Source organism: Mus caroli, chromosome 16 (genome assembly GCF_900094665.2).
Source record: "Mus caroli chromosome 16, CAROLI_EIJ_v1.1, whole genome shotgun sequence".
NCBI classification, from domain to species: Eukaryota; Metazoa; Chordata; class Mammalia; order Rodentia; family Muridae; genus Mus; species Mus caroli.
In genome coordinates, this window is record NC_034585.1 from 91,221,866 (window position 1) to 91,235,566 (window position 13,701).

A 13,701-nucleotide genomic window follows, 5' to 3' on the forward strand; every position below is an offset into this window, starting at 1 on the left:
GAGAGAGAGAGAGAGAGAGAGAGAGAGAGAGAGAGAGGTTAGGGAGAACTAGTGAGAACTAGTGGAGATGTACTTGTCCCAAATATGAACAAATGTCTCTGAGGTACAAAATAACTTCAGACAGACAAGGTCATATCTGGTTGTGACATCTGGATGGACATTTTGAGGTTGTATATACAGAGGCATGAACAAGAAAAGACAAGGAAATTTAAATGTGGTTTGAGTTTTCTCTAGCACTGGCTCTCATATTGACTCTGGTCCTTGGGCAAAGATGTAAGTTGGTAGCTCCTCAGAGCAAGGCATTTTCCCCTTGGGACACTGGTAAGCAAGCATGTTCTTCTTTTTCTTTTCTCTCCGTGTGCATGTGTGTGTGTGTGTTATATACTAATACATGAATGTGCCTGTGTATGTACACAGAGAGGCCAGAGGTTGATGACAGGGAATCTTTTACTTCCCACCTTACTTTTCTGAGCCTGGAACTACCACAGCAGGGAGGCTAGCTGGCCAGCAAAGCCCTGGTATCTGATTGTCTCCATCCTTTAGCACCTGGGTTATAGATCCCTATGACTTTTTTGTGGGTGCTGAGAATCCAAACTTGGACCCTGGAGCTTATAAGGTAAGCTTGTTATCCCCTGAGCTATTGTCCCAGCCCAGGTCTTTGTTTGTTTATTTGTTTGTTTGTTTGTTTTCTCGTCTTGCTGAAACAAATGGAAAAAAAAATCTTATTTCAGCATAGTAACTTCACTGTCTCTCCTTCCCAGCCAATTCCACCGATTGGAAATACTTTTCCCAATACTGTTGTTCTTTGGAGGAAAGCCAAAACTAGCAATAGGAAATGGTAGTGGTTGCTAGTTTTAATGTTTTTAACATCAGTTGATAGCCAACGGGTAAGACCATGATCTACTCCCGTCCAACACGGTCTTTCAATGCTGCTACCTGCCTATCTGCCTTACCAATGCTTTCTAAGATCTTACTCTGGGGCTAGTGGGGGAAGGCTATGTAAGCATGTATTCTGGGTCTCAGGAAAGGCAAAACTCAGATCATTCTTACCCAGCAGAAAACATAGTCCATGGTTTCACATCCTTCAAGCACAGGTGTGAGTTATGGACGGGGGACCTAGAGGGCATTGGGATAGCTACTAATGGGAAGGAGGGACTGGAAAATCCACACAGCAAAGGGACACCATCCCACAATTGTCTGCAGTTTTTCAGGAAGCTGACAGGCCCTACTGGGGGCCTGATTAGCAAAATGGCCCTGGTAAGGGGCAGCTGAGGTAAACAGTGGTCACACCTGTCTAAAGAGGCACTAAGAAGAGCTCCAGGCAGCTCTCACCACGTACACAGTTGCCTACTTACATGGCAGGGCTTTTTGCAAGAGCAGCCAGAAAAATCAAACTGTATGGGAGATTACCTCATTCTAAATGTCAATTAATTCATAGTTTTCAAGCCTACATCATAAAATTTGTTCTGCTGAGTCAGTTAGTCATTATAAGTCAAGTGGCTTTTGCTTCTTCACCTTTTAGACGCTTTATCATATCCGACAAATCCAGAGGAGCCCGGATACAACATATGGGGCTGCAAAGAATGCCTCTTAGTTGCTTAGTAAACAAATGTGGATTTCCAGATGAGCATGGCCTTGGGGGATTTTATGCAGATTTGTGTAATCTCCTACATATGTCTGATGCTTTCTGATTAGAACTCCATCCTGAGGTAGATGTTCTGAGGGAACTTAGATTTGTTTGCCTTTCACCCAAGACTCTTGCAGCCATCTGTCCATTGGATAAATTCGTTGATGTGTGAAAAGAACTTCAAATTCAACACGACCCACACAGGCCCTGGGCTCTGATAAATAACAGTTCTCAACCTCAACCACCAAAGAATCAAAATGTCTATATTCTGCCTCTATTCTCCTATTCTTGGCATAGGACATCAATATTCTTCTAACTATGTCACCCAACGTTTCAGAGTTATTCTAGATTCCAGCTATATTAGTGCTTTATCTGGGATGCACACAGGTTTAAGACACATCTCCAACAATGCCTCTGAGAAACAATCTTGGCACAGCAATGGTACCTGACCTCTTTCTCTGCTGCTAAAGGTACTGGTAGTTTAGAACATGGACTCCTTGTGAATAACACTGGCAGCTTTACATGTGTAGATGAAGAAGATACATCCTTGTCTTCTCCCAAGCAAGGCAACATAAAATGGTGACCCCATGTCCCCTACAAGGGGTCCTGATGGTTTTCTTTTTTCTAGACCCTTATCTTATGGCATGGCATACACAAAAACAGTCATTTGTTGTCTGTGTAGCCAATCACACATCCCATGAATGTTTTGGAATATAAATGAAGACTACATGCTGAAATGAGAACATGTTACTAACCTCAGATTATCCTTATCATTAAGAAGTAATCAAAGCAAATTAGAACTGTCTTTTGACACATAATGCCCAGGGAACAGTGAGTGTCATGTTCTTACCTCATGAGCATTTCAGCTAAACTCTTTGCATCTGGGGAAGAGAAAACTGATATTAGTATAAGATCAATAACTCATAATCAACATTTACTTAGAAGAAATCAACTCATTATAACCAGCCCTCCAGTTACATGGCAAGCCATTTCAACTGCAATTGTTTACCAGGGTTGCACTAATGACCAGGGGATTTGCGGTTCCTTATTTCTTCTACATGGGACTCTTTTATGGGTTTTATTTATAACAGAAAGATGCATTAGTATCCCGCAGCCATAAAATTGCAGACATCTATTAAAGTTTTTATTACAAACTATTTGTTTGTCACTTCTAGAAAACCCCAGTTTTATTTTTCAACAGTCAGAAAAATTAACATTTGGGAAAAAGTCATTTATGGAGAACAAACCCACTCTTTCCATTACCCAGGAATAACACGTACGTGACTTAGGTCCAATCTGGATCACATTAGAGCGGCTTTAGTGTAGAGCTCTGTGGCCCCCAGGTTGGTCACTGAGTTTTACAAGCTTGGATGTTTTATTTTAAACTCAGAAATAAAGCTTTATTGTACACCCCCTGCTCCCCTGCCGGCCAGGACACTGTTTATGGAGACCTGGTTATCACCCCTGACACAAGGAAACAAATCTCAAAATACTGTAGGACAGATCTACTTATTTGGTAACACTATTTAGAGATGCTCGCTTCCCTTAAAATATGATTTATGCTTTTTTACACATTCAATCCTGGCAAAAGTGAAGTTTCCTTTCCTGGAACACTGAAACCTTTTTTTTTTTTTCCTTTTAATTTCTTTCTTTGCTCTAAGACTTCATGTTAGGGATCCTGCTCAAGGAGCAGAAGTTTCTGGAAATGAATTTATTTAATGGTGTGTGGCTCCATACTGAAGGAACACCTATGTAGGGACATTTCCACCTCCTTCTCTGGGGCTGTGATTTGCCTGTTATGTCTCATGTGTGGGGAGACATAGAGACAACCTCAGGTCAATTTCTCAGCACCTGGAACCCCAAAGACCAGAAAGCTTGTTCTAGAAGCCACCAGGTCATGCCTATTCCCGTTGGCAGCCTCAACATGGTGCACAGATGGGTTCAGTCTAGAAGACAAAACTGGCCCCCTCTCTTCCACCCACATGGAGAAACACAGGAAGCAAAATAGCACTGAATCTCTCAGCTCGTGTCTTTATATTTGTCTGCGAAGATGAAGTAAATAGCCCGAGTCTCTTCTCTTCCTGAATGATTTAACACGTACAAAGTAAATATATCTATGGAATGCCAGAAGCTGGGATTAATTAGCTCCATGAAACACCCAACAGGGGCTAGTACAATATGCTAAGAAAGAGGACCAAACTTAACAGAGTAAACACTTGTCTTCAACTTACACTGGGCTCGTAAGTCTGAGATACCCAACCCCTACACTTGGCCATATACTGTGTCTTTGCTTCAGGTCAGCCTCAGCACTCCCTGGGGGCTTCTCAGGATGATGGATAGGTGTTTCGGGCTCCACAAAGGACAATAGAATTCCCAAGTGTTCATCTAACTGCAGAGGCCTTGACTGACCTCTTTCTCAGGCTCAGATCACTTCAGGATTTAGCTCCAAAGCCATGTCAGTCAACCCTGCCTATATCTACCTTTGAGAACAGATGTCTTCCTTCTGTTTGAGCTACCATGCCATGCTTCCAACTCAGCTGATAATTTGAGGGAAGTTGTGCTAGTTGGAATTCCTTCTTTCTACAAGCTCCCTGGAACTAAGCTGAGTAGTTTGGAGTTTGGATGGCCTGAGTAGGGTAGCATGACTCTGGAGCATGCTCTAAGGATCTGTATCATACTATGCTTCTTAGGAGTGCAGGTTAAGCCCCTCTTAGTATCACTATGTGGCATTTAGAGATGAGGAGAGTGAGTTGTGAATATGTCCAGTGGCGAGAGGTCTGTCCAGTGTTTACAGCACGGACAATTTCTCTGCTGTTTTAGTGGTCCTTGATACCTGGAGCAGAATGAGAGTCAGACCCTGATGGGTACCAAGGAACAGGCACCTGGCCTCAGCAGGGTAAGGAAAATTATCTAAGGATAGCGGTGTATCAGGATGGGCCAATCTCAGGAGCTAGGGAGACTGATCTATTTAGAAAAGACCTAGAACTTGAGGGGTTAGAATTGGTGGGCCATGCACTCCACAGAAAATTTACAGGCACTGGAATAATGTGTGTGTTCAGGAAAGGACAGCTCTGTTTTACTCAATAGAGAGTTCGCTTGCATGGTGATGGATGAGGGTGGCCCCAACATCATAGAGGTGACTAGTGTGGTCTGAAAGCTGTTACCTGGCTAAGATGAGGGAGACGCTGCTTGCAAACATGGTGGTAGAGGGTGGAGGGAGGACAAACCCCAGCATTCATCATGTCTCTTACTCAGAAGGTTTAGACAGGAAGTTGGGTACAATGTTTTGCTACCAGCTTCCTACAGGGGGTCCAGGTGAGAACCTTGTGAGCACTGGGTTAAGGATTCCAGTGGTTTGGGGTTGCAAATGATAGTGTTATGTGATGTTGCCTTTGGAGATAAATTGCAAAGAAAGAATCAGAGCTCTACCAGTTGTGGTAGGGTGGGGGCTGCACGGAAATCAGAGAAAGGCTAGAATTGGGGTGCACAGGATGAGACCAGAGTCTGGTAGGATATGGAGAGCTGGGGGACCTGTTTTAAAGCTAGAAGGTGTTAGGTGGGGCTGTTTAGAGGGGGGCTAAGAGTCACATTAGGGAGGGACCTGAGCAGAGATGAGGCTTGGAGCATTGTTCACGTTCACATAGGGAGGGGTAAAGAGCTGGAGGCACGTCTCAGACATGCTTTCATTTAGGGGAAGGAGTGTTTCTGGAGCAAGTGAGTACATTTTAATAGTTCTGGAATATAGGATCTTTAACGGTGATGGAAGCTTTCAATTAGCTTCCTTAATGAAATTTAGGATCCTTTCCCTCGGGCCTCAGGCAGCTATCGCAATATGTGCTACCTTTAGGGGGTCCAGAGCTGGGGTTGTGGGCCACCACAGTAGCTGTCCGCTGCCGCTTTACACTAAATGCCCCTTAAGTTCAACACACCCAGAGTGAGTCGCTCTCCCCCTGCCACACATATTCTCATAGAGCTTTATGTTGTTGTTGTTTTTTTTTTTTTCCAGCTCAGACACCAACACTAGGTGACCCCTGCTCCAAGCTGGGCTTTCCATGCCCTAAAGCAGCACCAGAAGGACACTTGACATGCACTGTGCTTCCCTGGGTCACCCTTGCGATGGATGCTCTCAAAGGGACCCCATGCCGAGGAGCTCTTCAGCACAGAGTTGCTCAATGGGAGCTTCCATGTTGACTCTAACACATTTTCCATTCCACACTGCCCCCCCAAGCCCCCCCCCCCCCGCCCAACTTGCAACTTCTCCAAGTTCTTCCTGTTCCGAAGCTATGGGTTCTCTCTGCTCCCTCCTGGATTCGGCAGCAATTGACACCACAGCTCTTCTAGTTGCCTACAGCTGAATCTTCCTGTGCCTACCCGTTTAAATACCTATATTCTTTTTCTTCTTCTTCCTCTTTATCTCTTGGGTACAGCCCAGTCCTTAAGTAGGGAAGTGGCCCAGAGACTTTTTCAGGGCACTCTTTTGTTGCTGTTTTGAGATAGGGTCTTGCTATATGGCCCAGGCTTGGTTCAGACTCCTGATCTTGCCTTGGGCCTTTCCAGTGCTGGGATCCCAGGTGGGTACCCTCTCACCTGGCTTTCTGAACATACAGCTTTCCCCTCTGGTACTACAATTCTTGATGCACTTTCTACCTATCCATAGTGATGGGACCATCAGGATCCATCATCCACAAGCCACTCAGATGGTATCACCACTCCTGTGTCTGGGTTGAGTGTTCCCTTCTTGAGTTTAAATGATCTAAAATTCTCAAGTACTTCTCAGAGGGCCTGGTTTCTACTTAATTTCCTACTTAGGACTCTCTTTTATGAAAGGCTTGGGATTTCATAGTGTCCTTTATTCAACCAGCCTGAGTACAGACACTGGCAGGATTTTTAATTTTTTTTTTATTCTCTTCCTACACACTTATGAGAGTACCATATCCATTACTGGAGTTGAAAATGACTTTTTACAACTTCTATAGAAGACTTTACAGTTCTACTGGTTGAATTTTATCTTCTTGGCTGCAGCCTTTCAAAGTCTCATGATCTATGGATTCTTCTTTCTGATTCCTGCCTTCATTCCCACCTGTGTGAACCTCGTACCACAGTTTGCTTTGCCTTTCACAGGGCTCATCACAACTTGCTTATCAATCAGCCCTGTCAAAACAGAGTGGGTCTGCCCAGACCTCTGCTGACTCCTTTCTTAAGCTTACATTAACTTACTTCAAACTAGAAGGCTCTGAATTAATTAATTTTTGAATGGGTGAATACTGCCTATCACCTAGCATCTCTCATTGGCCTTTGATTAGTCTAAGGTTATCCACAAAAACTTGGGGATTATGTGTGGGAAGATTTTTGCTTTGAAACTTCAAATGGTCTCAGAACTGGAAGCCTGTGGTGACCCTGATTCCTGATCTTTTCAGTGGCAGGAGTGGGGAGTCTTCAGTGAAATATCATAGATTAATTGATGTCTATATTTTGCTCATTGTCTTTTGGGACATGTTTTATGTCAACTCTAGAAAACCAACTCCCTCCCCACAACCTTGCCTACTGCAAAGGTTTGGGGAAAAAAATAGCAAGCTAATCAGGGCTCCGGTAATTGTTAAACATTTTGAGCTTTCCCTGTCTCTGTCTCATCTCATTTGATTTCCTTCTTTCCTTCCCTTTTAATTCCCTTCCCTCCCTCCATTTCCTCCTTTTTATAATCCCTGGTCCTGCTGTTCTGGTTCAAATAGCTCTCCTCCTGCCGCACACCAGAAGAGCAGATGTTGAGTGGCTTTCCTTCCACCTGCCATCTGTTCTGTGAGAACATCACCCAGAGCTCAGCTCTTCCTGCTCAAACACAGCCAAGCAGGCCTGGGCATAGTTTTCTACATTTTCACATATTGCAGACATAGACATAGACTGGGTGACATATCTCCTGAAGTCCGTGGCCACTTCTGCACACTCCTCTTGTCTCCTCTCCTATTCTGTTGGGTAAGGAGTGATAGAGAAAGTCCACCAGGCTGGTCTGGCAACAGAGTATTTTCCAGCTCCCAAATGATACAGGGAAGACTAGAAGATGATGACAGAGATCACGGTGACCAGGTGTCATGGGTCATCTGCTTGTGGGGAACAGTTTCATGTGTGTGATGTGGTGGAGAACTATGAGGGTCTGGCAGTAGGCAGGGAGCCATGTGGCTGAGCATATGATACTGGCTGGCTTCCAAGTAGTCAATGGCAAAAGTACTCTGGGAGAGGTATGGTAGATATTCAAGTCACAAATTATATATCAACGTGTCAATAAAATTAGGGATCATATGACAGAGAGTGATGAGGTAAAAAATGAATTAACCCAGGGTTTTTGAAGGTGGGAATGACATTTATTATATGCCTTTGATAGCATGCTCACTTCTTCTGACTCCATGAGTCATTAAAACCTTACTTGTGCTTATCCTGACAGCCTGTCTCTTATTTGAATATATTTGCATATGCCAAGTTTCTTGGGAGGATGGGGGTTGGAACAGTGACCTGGGCTCTCTTCTCCCCTTTTCCCAATGTTACTTTGGAAACATTTATCTTTCCAGCCTTTAGTTTTTAAGTCTACAATATGGACAATGCAAAGCTCACACCCTATCAGGTTCCCCCTGGTGCTGAGAGACTAAAACAGGACTATGGGAGCTCGTTCTAGAGGTATGCAGTTCTGACAGTCTAGGAGAGCTATACCAGGTGCTTCAGGAACATCACAGCTTGGTCTTGTTCAGTATTTACATATTAAATACTGAGGACCATTGCTCTCCTCCTGGTTCTGCAAATATGTGAAAGTGTACACCAGTGGGTGTGTATAGTGTCATGGAGTGCTCCATCCAGGCCCTTGCCTACAACCTAGCAAGGCTTTCTTACAAGGCTAAGCAGCTTTAAAAACATATAAATGGTTCAGAGAGAGAGAGAGAGACAGAGAGACAGAGAGACAGAGAGACAGAGAGACAGAGACAGAGAGAGAGAGACAGAGAGAGAGAGACAGAGAGAGACAGAGAGAGACAGAGACAGAGAGACAGAGAGAGAGACAGAGAGACAGACAGACAGACACACAGACACACACAGAGAGAGACATACAGATACACACACACACACACACACACACACACACACACACAGAGTGCTGGCATTCATAGTCTCAGGTCTATGTTTGCTCATCTAAAGCTCTTGAGGAAAATGGCATGTGCTTAGACTAATCTCTGCTGTGAAGTCACCTGTACACCCCAAGAGCAAAAAAGGAAACCATCTATGGACAACAGATCCCACTTTGATGCTCCCCTCACCAAAAGCTTCTATCTGAAGGCTCCCCACTGTCAGCCCCACTTCTCTCTGAGACGGGAAAGGATATTATAAAGCAGCTATTTTTTGCAATGGCTGTAAACCTGCATTTAGGGTTTTTTTTTTTAAACAAGATCCCAGCCAGAACTTTCAATCACCTGCATGCTTGCATGGGAGAAGATTTTAAAGCTGAGGAGAAATAAATGTCCTCAGAGACAGACATCCATGCTCGTGACCCAAGAAAATTGGAAGAGCAAACAAGGACAGGGCAGAGCACCCTGGCAAGCCAGGCAAAGCTCCAGAGACAGCCGGGCATTCACAGTGCCTGCCCTAGACTGCCCATTCTTGTGTCCAGCTCACCAGCTGCCCTTGCTCCACCTCCATCTCATCCCACAGCCCACTTGTTCTGCACAACCTCACACAGAAACTCAGCTCTACCCGTTTCTGCTCTGACAACTGTAGGGAAGAGAAGAGAAAGAAAGGGAAAGGATAGGAGGCAGGGGGTGGAGTGAAGGAAGAGAGGCTGAAAGAAGAGAGAGAAGGAAGGACTGGAGGAAGACAGAAGATAAAACAAAAGTTTTCATAGTAAAGGATCCTGATTGTGTGTGTGTGTGTGTGTACACGTGAATGTGTGCCCTGAGTGCTAGCTCTAAGGTACAGGTACATGTATGCATGTGTGTGCACGTGTGTGCACATGTGTGCATGTGTGTACATGTACGATGAGGCTTGAAGAAGCTCTTAGGGTTTGCTTCTCAGTCACTATTCATCTGTCCATCATTTTCTCTTGAGGTCTGGTTTTTCACGGGCTGGAGCTTGACCAGAAGGGTGGCTGTTCACTGAGCCCCAGGAATCTGCCTGTTCCCACCTCCGCAGTGCCAGGATTATTGTCATTTTTTTTTTAAAAATGTAGCATCTGGGGATCCAACTGGGGTCCCCATGCTTCTGAAGTGGGTACTGAACTGAACATCCCTCAGTCCTGATGCTGTATTTTTCAACCACTGTTTATTGGCTTGGCATTGAGCCTCCAGAAGCTAACCACCTCTGTGTTCTTTCTCTTTCCTGGGGGTTCTGCACTCCAGTGTGGGGGCATATTTATCTTCCCTCCTTCCTCAAGTGTAAGTGCCAGCGTGCTCTGAGGTTCACATTCCTGGCTGAGCTTAGTAGAGTTCAAGTCGCTTTTTGGTTTTAGAAATGGGGAAAACTTTTGGTTGTTTACAGAGGAGAAACAAGTCAGGAGAGTTAAGAAAATGGAAAGGATTTCCCACAACCCCCCCCCCCCCCAGAGTCTTTCCCCTGTAAACCACGAGCCCAGATTCTCTTGGGAAATGGCCACCCGGCACTGGTCAGTTTGGAAATAATTGTTTATTTTGAATCATGTTTGAAATCATGACTATCTTTTGTTTTAAGGGGAGAAGGGTATTTTGTTAGAGAAATGGGGTCAGATTGCTACAAGGCAAATGGATCACTATGCTTATCTTACTTGAGATAGAGTTCTTGTCTTGGCACTGCCAGTTGACCCTTGCTTCGAGGCACCAGAACAGGCTTTCAGTCCTTTGGGAAAACCCCTCCTAAAGGACACAGCTTTTACCGATATTGGAGTAGAGCACTAGACTTGGGGATCAAATTTTTATTAGGTTGGGGCTGCTGGGTCCAGCTGGTGACTCATTTGTAGTTCAAAGTATCAAGAAGTTGGGGGAAACCAGGGCATCATTAAAAGCAAGATGCAGCTTTCTGAAGTCCTGAATAAGGATATAGATTTTTAAAAAAAATCTAGTACTTGAAGACTATTTAGAAGGTCGCTCTGCTCTAAATTTAGTCAGTCCTCAGGAAGGGAGAATATAGGCTGGCGGAGCTGCTCCAGTCCCACTTTCTTTCATGTTGCTTTTGCATAAAAGAATATTACCTTGTACTCTCCGACTAGGTTGTTCCTCTACACAGCATGGGGTGGCATTTGTGTAAATATTTTAGTTGTGTCCAACTTCAGACAGTACCACTAAAGAAGGGTCTGAACTTGGCCTCGCATAACCTTAAGCATATCTACCAGGTACTCTATTTTTTCCTTATTCAAATTGCTTACCCCATTTTTGATCCTGCTAAGAGGATGCAGCGTACCATGTGTTCCTAGAAATGGTGACCTTATTTGGGGCAATTCTCCCCACTAATTCTGTAAACCTATGGGAACTTGTTTGAATGTAGGCACAGGACCTAGGTCTTATGGGAGGCAGCTTTTAATTGAAGGGCATTATTAATGAAGTCTGAGGGTTAATAGACATTCATGACTTCAAACCTTGGCTTCAGACCTCCCTGAGTTGGATATGTTTTATGCTATTAATAGACATTTCAAGGGGGTAGGTGGCTTGTAGGTCTCTCTGAGGACTGGTCTGGTATTCCATGATTCTTTCTATGTGCCCATAACTTATTCTGTCTTTTAAGACAGCACTTCTCAGGGTTACAGAGAGATGAGTATGTCCTCTAATGTAACCCTTGATCTAGCACTTCCAGAGGATCACGATCTACAGCTCTGGATGGGATCTTAGGGATCTTCTGATTCCTAGGATCTTGTCAAACTTGTGTGATCAAAAATAATGAGTAATAATAAAATGCTGCTATTTTTTTTAAACATTATATGTGGCCCATGGTAGACAACCACTAGTAGTTTGCTAAATTAAATCCATCTCAGAAAGTGGTGGGGCTCTCCTCTTCTGTCAGACTCTTCATTTTAGAAGCCTTTATCATGTGCCTATAAAATGCAAGAGTGTTGGTACCCTTGTGCTCTTCTCTTGAATTCTTTGCTCCTTAGCATCTCATGAGACTACATCCTGTCTCTCTTGTTGCTTCCCTGTAGAAACTTTCCTAATGGCTTTTCCTTTTCTTCTACACAAAGGTAACAAAACCACTTCAGCGAGTGAGATCCTCAGTGGTGGTAGATTGCTCCCCTTAGAGGTCCAACTACAAACCACCCGTCTAGACATAGAGATACTAGCAATAAAATGTTAATCCCAGAATCTTCCCTGGACATAGCCTTGCAAAGCTACAACGAAAGGGCCAAGGGACTGGTGAGAAGGAAAACCTGAAATGCTGTGGGTCTTCTATCATTGTGACCTGTTAGCAAGAGCTTTTGTCAGAAAAGTTCTTGACAGGAAAAGGCAGTGTTGGGTATTGAGGTCTAAGTACAGCAATGAAAATAAAACAGTAGTTGAAGAAGACAGATAAGGTGTGGGGAGGGGTTGGCTACAGCCCTGAGAAGTCCTGCCCCATTAGTTAATCCATCAGCTGCCACACTCATGTGTGTCCTCACATAGTGAGTAAGATGCTTTGACGGTTGGTGTGAAGCGTCTCAGCCAACTCATAGCCTTCTCTGTGGAACTAGTTTGGCATGACTGTCTACATGAGGACTGTCACTTGATACCTCAAAGGCAATGTCCCTGATGTTTATTTGAGTTTATGGTCAAAGGGGATTATCAAAATGTCCACTTGATACTCTAGTGACAAACACTCAGTGCAAGGCAACTCAATCCTCTTTCTATTGAGTTTCTCCACACATGGCTTGTTGTTCTATTTTTATGCTCGGCTCTCATTCTTCTCCCATTTGGGATTCATCCGTCCCTCCTTCATGTGGCTCTAGGATTTGTCTGAAGGCCTGTTTTAGCATGTGTGACCTGATAGATGCTGAGGAGTGTGCATCTCAGTGGTACTTAGAATCCAGGGAGCACATTCCCTTTATCTTTGTGAAGAATCTAGCAGAGTGCTTAGGTCATCCACAAACTCGAAATGCAACTGGTTAAGGTAGTTTAGGGAGGATATTTTGATGAGACTAGAAGAAGACTCATCTGAATTTCTGGGCTCTGGAATATTTAATGGAAAGACAAACAGTCAGCTTAAAGAGACTTCAGAACTTTTAATTTGTTGGCAAAGTGAGAGGGAATTGAAAATATCAAAGTATGAGGATCACCTACCAGGAGATTTCTAGAGGGAGATGATAGACCAGACAGCACCATACCTAGCTGTGCTAATGGGATCATGGTTAGCTTAAGAAGTTACAGATGAGATCAAGGTTTTCTAAGTATGGAAGCAATATGGGGGTATATCGGTGTGCATGGGGTATGTTTCAAGGCTTACTCCTTAAATGTAACTCTGAAGGATACACACACACAAGTGTGTGTGTGTGTGCATATGTTTGTATGTGTATGTGTATAGGTAACACTGTTCCACCACACTGTCTTGATATTGAAACACAAATACCCCTGGGTACCCTTGGCCAAATAACAGGTTGGTTAAAGACCTGATAAGTGGAAGGTACAGAATGCTTCCTTCCCAGAGTTCCTTATCTGAAGTTCCTTGCACTGCAGAGAAAGGGCCGTTGTTCAGAAACTGTGAAGCCTCATCACCAGAACCACGCAGAGTCAGACACTGGAGAAATGGAATCTATTCACACTGGGTCTCAGTCTGGGCCCCTGCTCTTCTACTGTGTTCTGATGCCTCGCCATGCTCTACCTCAACCATAAGGCCCTATCTCTGCTTCCAGGCAACATCATTTGTAGAACAAATCTCAAAGCTCCTTTTTTTTTTTTTTTTTTTTTTTTTGCTAAAGCCATAATTGGTGGCTTTACTGGAACCACTGAAAATCAAACAGAGCAGGCTTGAAAGACCCATGAGAAATTAATTTTCTTTGTCTGCCAATATTGAGGATTTAGGGGACTTGTTTAGGGGGCTGCTTGTGCTCCATTTCTGGCTCTGTGTGATTGAATGCTTCATTGCCACTACCCTCCCCCAGAGCTCCAAAG

The 13,701-nt window shown here is 44.1% G+C and overlaps 1 protein-coding gene across 1 annotated transcript in view; it reads right to left on the minus strand.

Moving 5' to 3' along the window:
- Dscam (DS cell adhesion molecule) overlaps positions 1-13,701 on the minus strand; it is a 577,624-nt gene that overhangs the window by 34,823 nt on the left and 529,100 nt on the right. The window contains exon 28 of the mRNA XM_021184771.2: positions 2,478-2,508. Within this exon, the coding sequence (XP_021040430.1) occupies positions 2,478-2,508 (31 nt within the window). The remainder of the gene's footprint in view (positions 1-2,477; positions 2,509-13,701) is intronic.